Source organism: Capronia coronata (genome assembly GCF_000585585.1).
Source record: "Capronia coronata CBS 617.96 chromosome Unknown acBCG-supercont1.1, whole genome shotgun sequence".
Classification (NCBI taxonomy): Eukaryota; Fungi; Ascomycota; class Eurotiomycetes; order Chaetothyriales; family Herpotrichiellaceae; genus Capronia; species Capronia coronata.
Window position 1 is genome coordinate 2,794,437 of NW_006912893.1, and position 14,441 is coordinate 2,808,877.

The following is a 14,441-nucleotide window of genomic DNA, read 5'->3' on the forward strand; positions in this document are numbered from 1 at the left end:
TGGATAAGCCTCGCTTTCGACCATAACGTTCAGTGTGGGATGTGTGCCCCACAGATGGTGTACCTCCCGTCTCCCATTTGCTTTGCCTGAATGCGATCTCGTACCAGTGTAAGCTCTGGAGACAATGAGACATCTCGTTCTGATTACCCTCGAATATGCTTGTGCCAGTATTCTGCGCGTTGTCGGAGGTGTTGTCCCACCAGCAGGCTCGCCCTTTCGGAGGGGACTATGCTGCCAGAATTCGGTAGAGGTCTCTACCTGCAGATACAATTCCTGATCGACCTAGGCCTGTGAGAATCACTGATCTGATCTGACATGACTTGTCCCTCAGGTCAGCTTCGTAGGTATTCACAGTGCTCGGCCTGATGCTGCATGCCAGATATCCTTTTGATGCCGCGTCATCAGCCAAGAAGTACTCCAAGTCATCTCGATGAATGCCAACACAGCATCCCCATCTATCGCACATCGCAGTGACAACCCATGGATTTAGATTCTGGACTGATCAGGAATCTACCCAGATAACTCTAGGGGATAAACAATCTAACTGTTCAGGTACAGTTTCTGCCATTTGCGTCAAAGTGGAATACGTCAGAAAACTCGCCCAAAGGCCCAACATCATGGCGGATTCAGGCCCGACCACGTTGTCGTCGCGTTTTGCCAGCTTCAATCCCTTCTCCAGGTCGACAGGCAAGACCGATGCCGATGATCTGGGTGAGAAGATTGATTCCAGCACCATTGCAGGTGGTGTCCATGGATCCTACCTGTCTGATATCACGAGCGAACAACTTAGGGTCAGCCATGCACTGAGGTCGTTCCTTGTCCACCACAACGTCCTCTCGAAGGACGAGGCTGGATTGCACGACCCTAATCAACTGACTGAATCATTACGGGCATTACTCGACAAACCTCATATCAATGTCCCGTCAGCCATTACTGATAGGTCCCATCCATTGCCCGAGTACTTCATAAGTTCCAGCCATAACACCTATCTGGTTGCGCACCAGCTCTACGGAACCTCTTCAGCTAAAGCTTATGAGACAGCTCTCAACACAGGATCCCGCTGCGTCGAGATCGACGCCTGGGACGGTGAAGACGATGAAGAGGAACCCAAGGTCACGCATGGGTACACTCTCGTGTCACATATCACTTTTCGCTCTGTTTGCGAGACGATCCGAGATGTTGTAGACAGAGAAGCCACACTGGCCGCGAATCAAGCAGACTATCGACCTTCGCCTGTCTTACTCTCGCTGGAGAATCATTGCGAGGCCCATGGTCAGCAGCGCCTGGTCAAGGTCATGAAGCAAGTCTGGGGAGACCGTCTCCTAAGCGAAGCCGTCAGAAGAAAAGGGCACACGGAGCAGGAAGGCTCTACAAATCACGTGCGTTTGGAAGACTTGGGCTCCAAGATCGCCGTCATTGTCGAGTATCACCTGCCCGACGAACCCCAAGACGACGATAGCAGCTCCAGTGATGACGAGGACGAGAAGGCAAAGCAAGCTCACAAGGAATATAACGAGAAGAAGAAGGCTACGCCTGCCACAATCATTATCCCGGAACTGGCCGAACTAGGAGTGTATGCTCAATCAGTGAAGCCCAAAGACAACTCTTGGTTCGGAGAAGTTGGCATCAAGGATGGTCCGCACCACCATCTGATCAACATCTCGGAGAGCGCCCTGAGGGCGCATATGCCAGCTGAGACCGACAAGATTGCTCGGCACAATGCCCAACACTTGATGCGCGTCTTTCCCAAGGGCACACGGATATCTTCGGAGAACCTCAATCCGGTGCCCTTCTGGGGTCTTGGGGCACAAATCTGCGCGCTAAACTGGCAGACCTTTGGAGCGGGTCTCCAGCTCAACCAGGCTTTGTTCAGCAGGACGGAAGGATTTGTTCTCAAGCCAGCAGCCCTCCGCCCTGGTGGCAGTGGGAAACTCACCACTGGCAGAAGAAAGAGACTTCGACTTCACGTGGCAGGAGCTTCTGACATCCCCATACCCGAAGGCCGTCAAGCACACGATATCAAGCCATACATATCCTGCACACTGATCCATCCGGACGATCTGGACCAGGATCCGGCGAAACGCAAGACGACACCATATAAGCATCACAAGCTCGCCTTCCTGCACGAAGGAGAAAACCCACCAGCGACAGATCCTGTCTGGCAAGAGACTCTCGAGTGGGAGTACGGGGACAATGAGCTGGTGTTCCTGCGCATGCTCATCAAAAGCGATGACAGCTATTCGAGGAACCCCATCTTCGCAGTGGCTGCTGTCAGACTGATGTATGTCGCTCCTGGATGGAGTTTCGTCCGCATGCTGGATCTGAGAGGCCGGGAGACGAGATGTACACTGCTGGTCAGGTTCGAGATTGAGGATGTATAGGCGGAGTCTGCGAATAGAGCCTCCAATGGACGAGTAAGATTAAAAAGGCTACTCATACCAGGCACATACAATGTGGACGGGGCTGCGAGAAGGATGTTTAAAGCGGCAAGCTGGGGAAATTCCCGGTGTCCAAAGATCAACGAATAATAATAATGTGGAGCGAAAAGCCCCACTGGCACTGCATCATCCCTCAAAAGTCCGCAGGCAATTGTTCTGCAGTTCTTCAGACATTTGCCGATGCTGAGCCCTTTTCCGTTTCCCAGGTCTTAACCACTTCTTGTCCAAGTATACCTGAGGCTAGAGGATCGAGGCTAGGATCGAGACTAGCAACTCTGTTGGGCGAGCCCAACAATGTTGACGAGATGCGCCCCATCACTTTGGCCTCGCGGTTGAACGCCGCAATATCACACTCCGGAGCTGGTCTTATAACGTCCGCGCCTCGACAGGGCTGCTCTCCTTTGTTCAGTAAGAGAGTTCAGTTGCAGTTGCAGTTCCAGTCTCGAATGGCGTCTACTCTGCCTTCCACGCCCATCTTCGAGGCCATTGCCAAACATGATCCCAAAAGTCCCGCCATCATCCACAGTGCCTCTGACCGCACCTTTTGTTACGGCAGCTTGTTGCACGATGTGGCCGCCGCCAAAGATAACTTGACCTCGCTGGCCGGCGGGAAGCCTCTGGCCGGCGAAAGAATTGCTTTTCTGGCCGAGAACGGCTATGACTATGTAGGTGCGGGAGAACAACTATTCACATTCGTCGAGGAGATCTTGTTGACACAAATGCGCAGTGACGTTTCTTTCGATTCTCGCCCATGACGCTATTGCTCTCCCTCTCGCCCATACCCATCCGAACTCGGAACTGCGGTATATCATCGAGAATAGTGAGGCGGCGCTATTTTTGTCAACCGAGAAGTTTCAAGCCAAGGCTCAAGAGGTGGTCGAGACAGGCCTGGACCATGTCCCACAATTAGAAATCCTCTCCAAGATCGAGACGGGAGCGGTGTCGGCGGAGACTGTCAAGTTTGGCCCGGACAGCGTGCAAAATGGCGGATTCATGCTCTACACATCTGGAACGACCAACAGACCGAAGGGGGTAGTGTTGTCTGTACCCACCATCACCGCTCAAGCCAGATCCCTGATCGAAGCATGGAACTACGCGCCATCCGATCTGCTCCTCCATGTCCTGCCGCTCCACCATATCCACGGAACCATCAACGCGCTGTTCACGCCTCTGATGGCTGGCGCGGCTGTGGAGTTCGCGTACCCATTTAACGCGGATACGGTATGGAAACGGCTGGCCGCACCCTTCCTTCCACATTCCCCACCAACGAAACGACCGATCACGTTCCTGACCGTGGTTCCTACTATCTACAACCGACTTCTTGCCACCCACCCTTCGCTGGACCCAGACATGCAAGAAGCAACCCGCACAGCCATCACGCCACAGTATATGCGTCTGAACATCTCCGGATCCGCGGCGTTGCCATCGCCGACCAAACAAGCCTGGACCGAACTCAGTGGCGGGAATGTCCTGCTCGAGCGGTACGGCATGACGGAAGTCGGAATGGCGCTCTCATGCGGACTGGCGTTTGAAGACCGTGTCGATGGAAGCGTGGGCTGGCCGTTACCATCGGTGGATGTGCGACTTGTAGAGTCCGAGACCGGCCAGGTCATCGAGCCTGGACAGGAGACGGATGCGAACGGCAATCCTCGTGAGGGTGAGATCCAGTTGCGCGGACCGACCATTTTCAGCGGCTACTTCCGCAATACGAAAGCCACCGCGCAAGAGTTCGTCGAAGCCACCGACGGCCGCGGCAAATGGTTCAAGACCGGCGACGTGGCCATCCGCCAGCACGTCCCTGGCACAGGGAAAAGCGACCAGGCATGGGCCAAGGGCCCCATGTATTTCATCCGCGGCCGCAAGAGCGTAGACATCATCAAGACCGGCGGCGAGAAGGTGTCGGCGCTCGAGGTCGAGCGTGAGCTCCTCTCACTCCCCGAAGTCTCCGAGGCCGCTGTGGTCGGTCTCACCTCGGACCAGTGGGGCCAGAAAGTCGCCGCGGTCGTCGTCCTGACTCCCAAAGGCTTGACTGGCGGCCGTGGTGGCAAGCCCTGGGGGGCCATGGACATGAGGCGCGCGCTGAAGGACAGGCTAGCCAACTACAAGATTCCCCAGGAACTCAAGATCGTCGAGTCCATCCCGCGCAACGCCATGGGCAAAATCAACAAGAAGAATCTGATCAAAGATGTCTTTGAGAAATAGCCCTGGTCACGGTGCGCGTGACGATGGGCACTCCAGAAAAGTGGCAGCACTCAGGACGCAAGAACAGGCTTCGTCCTTTTGGCGTATATTCCCAGGTCAAAGGTTCGGTTTATCACTGAATGGCATACTACCTCATAGGTAAAAGTTCAGGGCTGGAGTTGGAAAAACTCTAGCATGGTGCTTTACGGACAAGCATAAAAGCGAGCATGTTTAGGCCGGTGGACGTTTAGTGTCCAGCGAAGCGACCTGGTCTTGTCCCTTCCAGAAGATCATAGGTCTGCACTTGTATGGTGTCTTCGAGTTATTGACTCTATATACTATATATGTGGAAGTGAAAACTAAACAAACTTCAAATGCCACCATGTTCGATCGTCCAGCCAGATCCCTTTTGGCACAGTACAGCAAGAATCTCAACGAAGTGAGGGACCTAGATCGAACTCAAGCTCCTTCTCTTTCGTACTCCAATAGACACGCCAGGCAGGTAGAGAAGATCAATAGATGGGAAGAGCATGAGCATGGAACTGCGCGTCTCTCTGAGTTTTATGTTGCCTCTGGGTTCTGTCTGTATGTCAGTCACGCCAGGAGATCTGATTTACCATCCACTCCGGAGATCTTGGTATACTGCCAAATCTCCGGAAAGGGAGAGAACCCAGAGCAGAAAGAAATAACTTTTAAGACCAGCAAAAAACACTTCTCACAAGCCTAGTTGTATAGAGCTTATGAGTGAGTGAAACCACCGGGAGGTGGTTTTTGGGGATGGCGGCGGGAATGCGTTTTCAGGGCCGATCTTATCGTAGATGGATCTTAGGGAGTCCTTTGGGAGACCTGGGTTTTCATTGGATGCGTGGGATGCGCGGGAGGCCTGTGGTTCTTTGGGGAGAGTCCTTCAAAAGCGTGAGAAATCTGAGGGAGTCCTGGGTAGTCCATATGGGCCAATAATGATTCCATTAATTATCGCGGGTCCTTGGTCAGTACGGGGATTCGAACAGCAGTCGTCCTTGTGCGGTCAGATAGTGGCCGGTTTTTAAGGATGAAACGTTTCGCGGTGCGGTTTAGTCGACCCAATCGTCACCCATGCACGCCTTCTGACCCGGTGCCAGTTTGCTCTGATGCCGGTGAGGATTGTTGAATAACTTTTGGCAGATACAACATTATAAACCCCAATTCGCAGGGCTTTAAGATCGTAGTCTATGATTGGTCACCGGCACTGGAAGTGAAGTAGATCAGAGCATAGCGCGAGAAAGGTGTTAGTTAGTTGCTTGCCATGCGAAGTGTGGCAGCAACACTGTCCAGCTCAGCTTGGCTGCGTGCGTGTTGGAAGCTCAGCGAAATATCGGGTTATGAAATACACGTTGAATCTGGTCTTGGGTTCTGATTTCTCGATTCAACTCAACGACTTGATTGTAGGAATGTCTTGCTTTTGCTCGGATTTGCTCTGTCAGAGTATATGGTCCAATCCAGTTGCTCGCTTGCTAGAGGTCTCGCTCCTCCTGTACAGGACCACTCTTTTCTGTCCATTTCCCATGAGAACCTCCCTACCTAGACCACAGGTGGCAGACCTTGGATCTGACGCATGAGGACAGCCATCGCTGCCTTGTGACCCAGGCAGTTAAACGTTGAGGTGTTCCAAGAGCCGGGAGGACATTGTTTCGCATTCGCAGTCATAGTTGCTCTATAGGGCACCGGCAGAACGTCGATTCGTAGGGGAAAGCGGGTTCTGGAGATCGCCAGGTATATCGAGCGTCGGGTAATGTGGTGGGATTGAAATGAGTGAAGTTGTCGTCCAAAGGTGGGCGCGGGTTGCCGCTTTGTAGACACTTACTTGATCAGGTTAGCCGGATTGTTGGTTGGTCGGCACACCTTCTTCTCCGGCACATTCGTTTTTCATTCCGCCCTGCCATCGATGGCAGAGCCGCAGAAACAGTCGGAGAGTGCCGTGTCGAGAACTCCTGATACTGAACCACGTGTAAGAAGTAAATATTCACACCCGCGCTGCGATTGAGTATCAGGTTTGATGGTCCTCGCGGCGCAAGATGCACATTGACTTTGAGGGGTTTCGACTGCGACAGCTCATTGATCGTCCGTGTAACCAAGACAGAGAAATAATATATGCCTGGTCCTGCTGGTCCTGTTGGTACACCTGGCTGTCCTCAGATTGATATCACGCATGGTCCCACCGAGAACACACACCGAGCACACACGATCAGTCATTAGAGCAATCTCGATCAAGATTGAGAATATTCGGTTTGATAGATTTGATGGACCATCTACTAGATGGCATTGAAAAAACAGGACTTTTCTTCCAGCATCTCGCTTATAACATGTAGCGGTAGTCTGGGTTCATGTCGCCCAGCTCGACCTTCTCATACTCTGTAATGCCAACGTCAGGAGTCTTCGCCCTGCTCCGATTTTGACTCATGCAAGCCAATAAGTACAGGACACAGCTGACGGCACTCAGGGAGATGAATGCCAAAGAGATGCTGTATCCCTTGTGGAAGAATGATTTCGCATCCGCAGCCTCGAAACTGTAGCTGGCAATGATACTAAAGAAAACGTCAGTACAAATCTGATCCTTGCCTCGATACAGCTTGTTACTTACCCGCCAATGTTTCCAAAGCCTACCTGCCATGCGGTGCCCACCGAACGTCTATGATGTCCACCTATCAATCTGCGTCAGCGATCGCCCCCTGAGATGTGGAAATGTAGTCGGGGCACCCGGGGGCACTTACCCAAGTTCATCGTGAACCAGCAAACAATGATAGGCATTGCAGCGTAGCATCCGGACGTGACCAAGAAGAGAGCACCGTATTCGGTGTGGTGGTTGTCATGCACGGTCATGAGGATCGCGAATCCCGCCACGGCGATACAAATGGGGATGATGGCGAAGAGAAATCGATGGCGCAGACGGTCGGAAAAAACTGCAATCAACATGGAAAATCCAAAGGCCGCTGCCCAGGGTGGAACTGAGTGCAACTGAGTGCCGATGTTGCTGTAACCATAGGATTTGATGATAGTGGGTGCAAAATAGGCGTAACCATAAGCTGTTGAGAGATCAGACCTGGTCAGCATGATGTTCTGGAAAAGGGAAGGCTGTTGCAACAAAAACTCACCTGGGACAATGAGACCAAAGTACATCAAGCCACCCAGGAAGACTTTGTAGTCCTTGAAGCAGTTTAGGATGTCTTTGGTCGTGATCCGTCGTTCAATGGCCGATTTGCCCTGATCATCCCGGAGCCGTTGTTTGACATACTCTCGCTCGGGCTCAGTAAGCCACTTTGCATCTTCCACGAAGTCCGGGATCAAGAAAAACCAGATGATACCGATAAGACAGGTGAAAGACCCTTCGATGATAAAAACCCATCTCCATCCAAGATAGCCACGAAGGCCGTCCATCTTGCCGATGGCCGAGGCCAAGAGACCGCCAAAAGCGCCTGCGAGAGTCGTACTGGCGAAGAAGAAAGTGTATCTCTTTTGCGCTTCGCTTCGTTTATACCACATCCCGATCAGGTAGAATGAACCTAAGGGGTCTCAGTAGCTGCAATGCATGAAGGTCCACGACGCGCGAAATACCACGTACCAGGAAACATGCCTGCTTCGAAGAGGCCGAGGAAGAATCGTGTCGTGATAAGGCCGCCATAGCCTTGAACGAGCCCTTGGCAGACTGTGACCAAGCCGAAACCAAACATACAGATAGAAAGCCAAACATGCGGCCTCAGGCGCTTCAAGATGAGGTTTGAGGGGATTTCAAAGATGATGTATGGTACCTGCCAGTATTCGATCAGTACCTGGACGGCAGAATGCCACGACTCTCACATACAAAGAAGACGGTCAAGGCGGTCGAGTACTGTGTGGCACTCAGACCGAGATCTTTCTGCAGGCCAAAGATGGCGGCGTTCGCGACATTGGTCCGGTCGAGGAAAGCCAGCAAATAGAGCACCGATAGGACGGGGATCACCCTCAGGTCAATTTTGGTGATCAATTTCCTTTCAGACATGCCCGGCGGCAAGGCGACGGTCTCGACATCTCGAAATCCTGCTGCTGGATGCGCCAGATCCGGATCGTAGTTCAACTGATGCTCGCCTAGGCCATTGGTGTCGTTGTAAACCTCGCGGGTTTTCTCATCTATACCAGCATGAGTCATCGTCTAATGTAGGTCCGAACGTGCTCGATCTGACTTACTTGACCCGTCTAGAGAAAAGCGCATGCTTGCGAAATGAGCAGTGACACGATCTCACACAAGAGACTTCTATGCTGCTACGCGCAAAGCACAGGACTCAGTGATAAAACACCTACCCCTTGCTTGGTTTAATATTTTGTTTGCTATATGGAAAGGAAAAAAAAATGCGGGAGCATTTGGCGGGCAGCGGGTCTCCTTTGTAGTCGAGGATCGATGCGTCCAACTTGAAGGAGTCACAAGCCCGGCGCAAAAGGCCCCGGCCAAGGGAGTCAGTCGACTTTTGGCTGAGGCGTGTGACGAGCAGCAACGATATCGGCGTTGCTGACAGCAGCAGGGATCCAGATTGGGTGCGATGTGGTTCTCCGGATGGAGAAGAAATCGGTATACGAGCAATGAGGATGCAACATTGACTCGAGAGTGGAGGGGCGATAGAGGGCGTGATAGGCTGCACGGGGAGCGAACTGACTCTCCGGGGGGGTCACGAGAGCCTATACGAGCCCTATACCTCCAGAGGCTGGATGAAGCAAATCACGCCTAGACTGGAAGAAGCTTGGTGGTGGCGGCCACCCCGCAAAGACCAGAAATTAGCGACGTTTGAAAGCTTAGGAGGCTAGGGAGCTCCCAAGACCGCCGGGGCAAAGGAAGCCAGTAGGAAGACGCCATAATAATAATCAGTAGTGTGGTAGGTCCCTGGTAAAAGCAATAATAGGCGGCCTCCTGAGCCGGCATTTAATTGAACCCTGAAGCCATCAAGTCTGTACCAGTGATAGTGATGTACTATGGCGCTCGGGCCCCTCTTCTTTCTGGACTCTTTCTGTCGCATAATACCATATCCATCCTATTTTTTCTGTTTATCCTCGGGCTACTCCGTTGCTTACTAGGACATATTGGTGCTCCCGTGGTCTGCGCGGACAACACATGACGAGGTTTGTGTCGAAACCAAGCGCAGGCACTTTGTGTTGGCTCGACATCCGTCAGGTTGGGGTGCAATGGTAGGAATGACAAGGAGCGTTCGGGAGTAGAGGCCGGCGGGACAAGGAGCTGGATCGTCTTTCCTGCCCAGAATTGCTTGGTACGCCACTGCAGTTTTGGGTGTTCGGAGTAATAGCATTGACGGTACCTTCAGTTGTTGCGGAGTAAAATGCGGGTAATTGTCAGCAGTGTCGATGGCGGCAAGGGGCAGCAATAATGCAGTGATGGGCATCCCTACAGACATTAATTACCTGGACCCGGTTGCAGTAGTAGTATCTTGATACTGAGCGGTAGCTCTTGTGCCTGAGGTGTTAAACCTTCCAGTGGGAGTGCGCTGTCCGCGATACTTTATTGATCTTGCCCCCAACTTGGTCTCTACCACCTCCGTGTGCTGCTACCACTCGCCACTTCAAGCCGACCTAGACCTAAATACAGGGTAGTTGGTCTAGGCGCCTCTCGCCGCCCCGCTGCCAGTGCCAGTGCCAGTGCCAGCGCCACTGTGACTTCATCGGCCACTACATCGACTTCGAGTTTCCTCAAACGCACGACTCAAGCCACCGCCATCACTACTAATAACACCACCACCACTACCGAGCTTCACAATATCGCCTATCACCGCCCCCTCTACCTCTGCCAGATCGCTGCTAGCCATGGATACACTACCCTGGTAGATCCTGTATGAAGGAAGAGTCAGAAATCTTCTGTGGACATCTTCTGTCGCAAGTGAAGGCCAAGAAACGCTACATACCACCACGAACCATGGGATTACTCCTGCGCTTTCCCTTCACGCGACTCATTTCTCACACATTGTCACTTGTTAACGCACATGTGGCAATCAATTGTCCCTCTCCTTGGCTGACCTTGCAGTCGCTCTAGACTCAAACTCATCTCTTTCTCAACTACCAGCCGACCTTGTCAATAGTACAAAGAGGCAAACATTATTGTCGAGATCGCCGCGCAGCCTTGTGTCACTCCCCAGCGTCCCAATCCCTGCTGCCGAGGCATTCTATTCCAACAAGATTGGATTCATCGACAACGCTGGCGTCAAATAGCCTCTTAAAGCGCGGCTTCGGGCCTCTCGCCCATGGATGCGCCGGCGCCATCTGTACGCCGAAATGGCAAGGGCAAGCGTAGATACGAACGTGGGCCTTTCATCAGAGTGGGCTCACCCTTCATCAACACAGATAGTACTTCCTACGAGACAGCCTCCCCCAAAGCCTCCGAACCCAGCAGCTTCGTCTCTCAGCTATCCGCATCGACCAGACAGGCTCTAGATGCCTCGATCAGAGACCGGGCACTATCTCCAGGATCACCGACCGTTGCTTCCAGATCACCGACCCCGGCTAATGCATTGACCTTTGTCATCAGTACAACTGGTGACTTCAAGGCCGGTCAGCGTGGTGGTGTGCGGCAAAGCGATCATCAATCACTACTCTCAGTGGAAGCTGCGGAACCCACGGCGAAGCGACCGCGACTGGACATCCCGATACCGCCAGATCAGAAACCCACCTTGAGACCCAGTCGACCCCTTGCAAATTCAGATCAGGTGCACAGCGATGTCTGGCAGACAGTCTTCGGCTATTGCGAACCCAAGCTTCTTCTCGAGGCCAAAACTATCAATTCGGCTTTTTATCGCCTACTATCTGATCGTTCCGCGATCTGGAAAGCAAGCAGGCAAAATCACTTCGGCGCGGATATGCCAGATTGCCCTCAAGGTCTGACAGAGCAGCAGTATGTTGACCTTCTGGCAGGCCGCGGATGCCAGAGCGGTACCTGCCCTAATGAAAACACTGCGAGGGTGTTCTGGACGTTTCAAGTGCGACTCTGCGCAAAATGTTTCAAGGAGAGAACGATGCGGGTATGTGAATCGCACCACTACTACCTACCGTTCTAGCAGCTTGCTAACCCCAGCTTGCCAGGCCGATGAACTCCCTCTGCAGCGGAAGCACAACATCCCACTTTGGAAAGATGGGAATTCCGAAGAAGCTCGGGTGCAACTCTGGGAACTGCTTCCAATGGCACGAAGCGATGGGTAAGCCCAACAACCACTCCCGATCCCCACATCTGCTAACTTAGGGGTGACTGTAGCCGTCGTTATATGCGACCTCGCTCGGTTGATGAAAGCACCAACGACTGGGCCGCTAGCTCCAACACACACCATTTTGCTTTCCTGAAATCTTCCTATGCGGATTTGGAAGCTTCATACCTTGACCTTGTCTCGCGCTCATCTACAGACAACCACGCAATTCAAGAGTGGGCAAAAGGAATTCATAAGCAAACAATGGCATTCATGGCTGAGGTCAAGGCGACCGAGACGTGGTATATGTCGTTAAGCACACCCGACAAAGACCTCCAACAGGTGAGGATTGATTTCTTCGAAGCACGAGCAGCACAATTGTCGCCTCCAATGAACAGCCAGATCTTGTGGAATATGGCTGCATTTCGGCGGGTGGTGAGGGTTCCACAGGCGCCATCAGAAAGATCATGGAATACCCTGAGAGCAAAGATCATACCCTACCAGGAACAGGCCGAGCAGGTCGAGAAGTTCAAGACTACCATGGCCAACCGGGGGCTCTCACGATTATGTCCGAGTGTCAGATTGTTCCAAAAATTGCACGACCACCGATCTGGGCACAAGCAACCCCGGCCATTACAATCGGAACAAACTTTTGTGCTCCGCTTAGGCGATGCACAATTCGCTGGTTGCGTGGAGGATAAAGTGGCAGATGCAGACCTTCTCTTACTATGTTTGAAACGGGTGTATGAGGCCTACGAACAGCTCAAAGCAACAGGGGATTGTCCAAATGGTCTCAACTTTGATGGTACCACAGGTCCCTACGTTCTAACACTCGACGATGCTCGGATGATTGTGACCGAGATCTTGATGGAGAAGATTTCTCCGCGATCTCAGCGAGGTGAGGTGGTCTTTCGAGGTCTCAAATGCCGAGGCTGCCGTCGGAGCGATTTTGTCAAAACTTGGGCCTTTACCGGAGCATTTGAACACATGCTGGAAGCGCACGCTCAACAGGTCGGCGAAGGCTTAGAATTCTGGCGGTTTGCGGTCCCATACGGAACCTGGAAACCGCTTGAGGACGGGCGCGAACCCTTCCACTTTCCGTGGTACACTGTGCCTTGGCCTAGGTGCCTGCCTCTGGTTCCAGCGCACCACAACACCCGGGAGTTGGACCCCTGGCACCCAGATTCCACTGAATCCTATGCTCGATTAGCGGTTCGCACCACCGCGTCCGCATTTGAAGGTCGCCAGCCGCAGGGGAATGGTATCTCCGCCACCGACTTTACCGGCAATTTGGTGTTTGCAGCCAGAAGTCTGAGGGGTGTGTGGCTGGATGGTGCTTGCCAGATGAAGATCGCTTTGAAATACGCTGTGGACCGTTACGCCTCCGCACTAGCAACAGAAGCACCACTTTCCATGTTCAGAGCAAGTTTCGAGAGTGTGCGCGAGGCCAATCCGGCAATCGACCTCAGATTCCGATGCGGAGTCTGTGTCGGAGATGAAGACATCATCCAGAGCGCGAAACACGTCAAATACCGGGTCGCAATCGAAATCCTGCTGACTCACTGGGAGGAGAAGCATCAGAGGGGGGAGGCTAGTTGGAGCCAAAGCCTCATGTGTCTTCCATCTGACAGCGAAGTGATGGAGCAGATTGCGGCAGCGGACGAGTCTCTACAACAGGAGAAGGAACTGGCAAAAGCCAGGACCGCCGAGCTGCCCAAAAATGTCAGGAAACGACCAAAGCTGAAAGCGAACGTGGTGATGCAGACCCGATCAGCCAACGAAGCACTGAGGGAGCTTTTCCCTCGACGGGACTGAAGCATTCGCTGGTGACTGCGGCAGGAAGTCTAGCCCTCTGCTACAACGGCAATGCGAACAGTACGTGGTTATTATGGCAATTAACGACAGGGACAGGGCACGGTCGGAACATAGAAAGGAATGGAGCATACTGGCGCGAGGCTGTGGGATTCGATAAGGCATAAGCATCACATGGTGGCGTTAGGGGTCGGGTTCATGCCTCATATCGGGACTTTCGAGCAGCACGTGAGTAATGAACAAAATAATAAACATGAAAAGCATGTGATACTGGCAGAGATTTATTCAGGGGGAGGGGGCTGCCGGGGCCGAAGGTATTGCCCAAACAGGAAACTGCGGCCGAGGAAGACAAAGTCCACCCTAGAAACTTGGGATGATCTCGCCATGACGCTACCATAAAGGAAAGTAGCAGCGAGATATGGAGTCAGCAGGTCGGGCCTTGGTCCTACCCAGCTTAGTACGGTGGAGCATGGATCAAGGCTAAGGGCGGCAAAGTCGGGCAAGTGCGGAGTCCGGCATGCCTTCCCGCCTCACTTCTCTTAGAGATTTCGACGCCAGAATCTTCGCAGTTGAATTGCGAGGCTCTCGGTTGGCTTCTTGGGAGATAGTTGTAGTACTAAAAGCTCCATGCCAAGCCACTACCAAGCTAGATGCCGACTTGATAACGCCATTGTGGATGGGATTGGGTCGTTTGTACCGGAAGAGTGCAGTAGCAGTCCCACTAGCCACACGCGCGCTGATAACGTCAAGAAGTGGACGCGTTGCGTGAGAGTAAGCAACAGTATCTAGATACCTAATCCAGTCTAAGTTGTTGAAAGTGGCA

The 14,441-nt window shown here is 52.8% G+C and overlaps 4 protein-coding genes across 4 annotated transcripts; 3 read left to right on the plus strand and 1 right to left on the minus strand.

Moving 5' to 3' along the window:
* Window positions 1-617: 617 nt before the first annotated feature.
* Window positions 618-2,381, plus strand: A1O1_00992 (uncharacterized protein; the record flags this gene model as incomplete). The annotated part of the gene is made up of 1 exon (XM_007721906.1): window positions 618-2,381. One exon carries the CDS (start codon window positions 618-620, stop codon window positions 2,379-2,381), a length of 1,764 nt encoding a protein of 587 aa, XP_007720096.1.
* A 503-nt stretch (window positions 2,382-2,884) lies between these two features.
* On the plus strand, window positions 2,885-4,640 carry A1O1_00993 (uncharacterized protein; the record flags this gene model as incomplete). The annotated part of the gene is made up of 2 exons (XM_007721907.1): window positions 2,885-3,107; window positions 3,166-4,640. The coding sequence occupies 2 exons, from the start codon at window positions 2,885-2,887 to the stop codon at window positions 4,638-4,640; spliced, it is 1,698 nt and encodes a 565-aa protein (XP_007720097.1).
* Window positions 4,641-6,954: 2,314 nt separating this feature from the next.
* A1O1_00994 (uncharacterized protein) lies at window positions 6,955-8,634 on the minus strand (the record flags this gene model as incomplete). Its single annotated transcript, XM_007721908.1, has 6 exons — window positions 6,955-7,183; window positions 7,240-7,300; window positions 7,370-7,681; window positions 7,751-8,158; window positions 8,218-8,404; window positions 8,458-8,634. 6 exons carry the CDS (start codon window positions 8,632-8,634, stop codon window positions 6,955-6,957), a joined length of 1,374 nt encoding a protein of 457 aa, XP_007720098.1.
* Window positions 8,635-10,873: 2,239 nt separating this feature from the next.
* Window positions 10,874-13,621, plus strand: A1O1_00995 (uncharacterized protein; the record flags this gene model as incomplete). Its single annotated transcript, XM_007721909.1, has 3 exons — window positions 10,874-11,647; window positions 11,709-11,821; window positions 11,878-13,621. The coding sequence occupies 3 exons, from the start codon at window positions 10,874-10,876 to the stop codon at window positions 13,619-13,621; spliced, it is 2,631 nt and encodes an 876-aa protein (XP_007720099.1).
* Window positions 13,622-14,441: the final 820 nt, after the last annotated feature.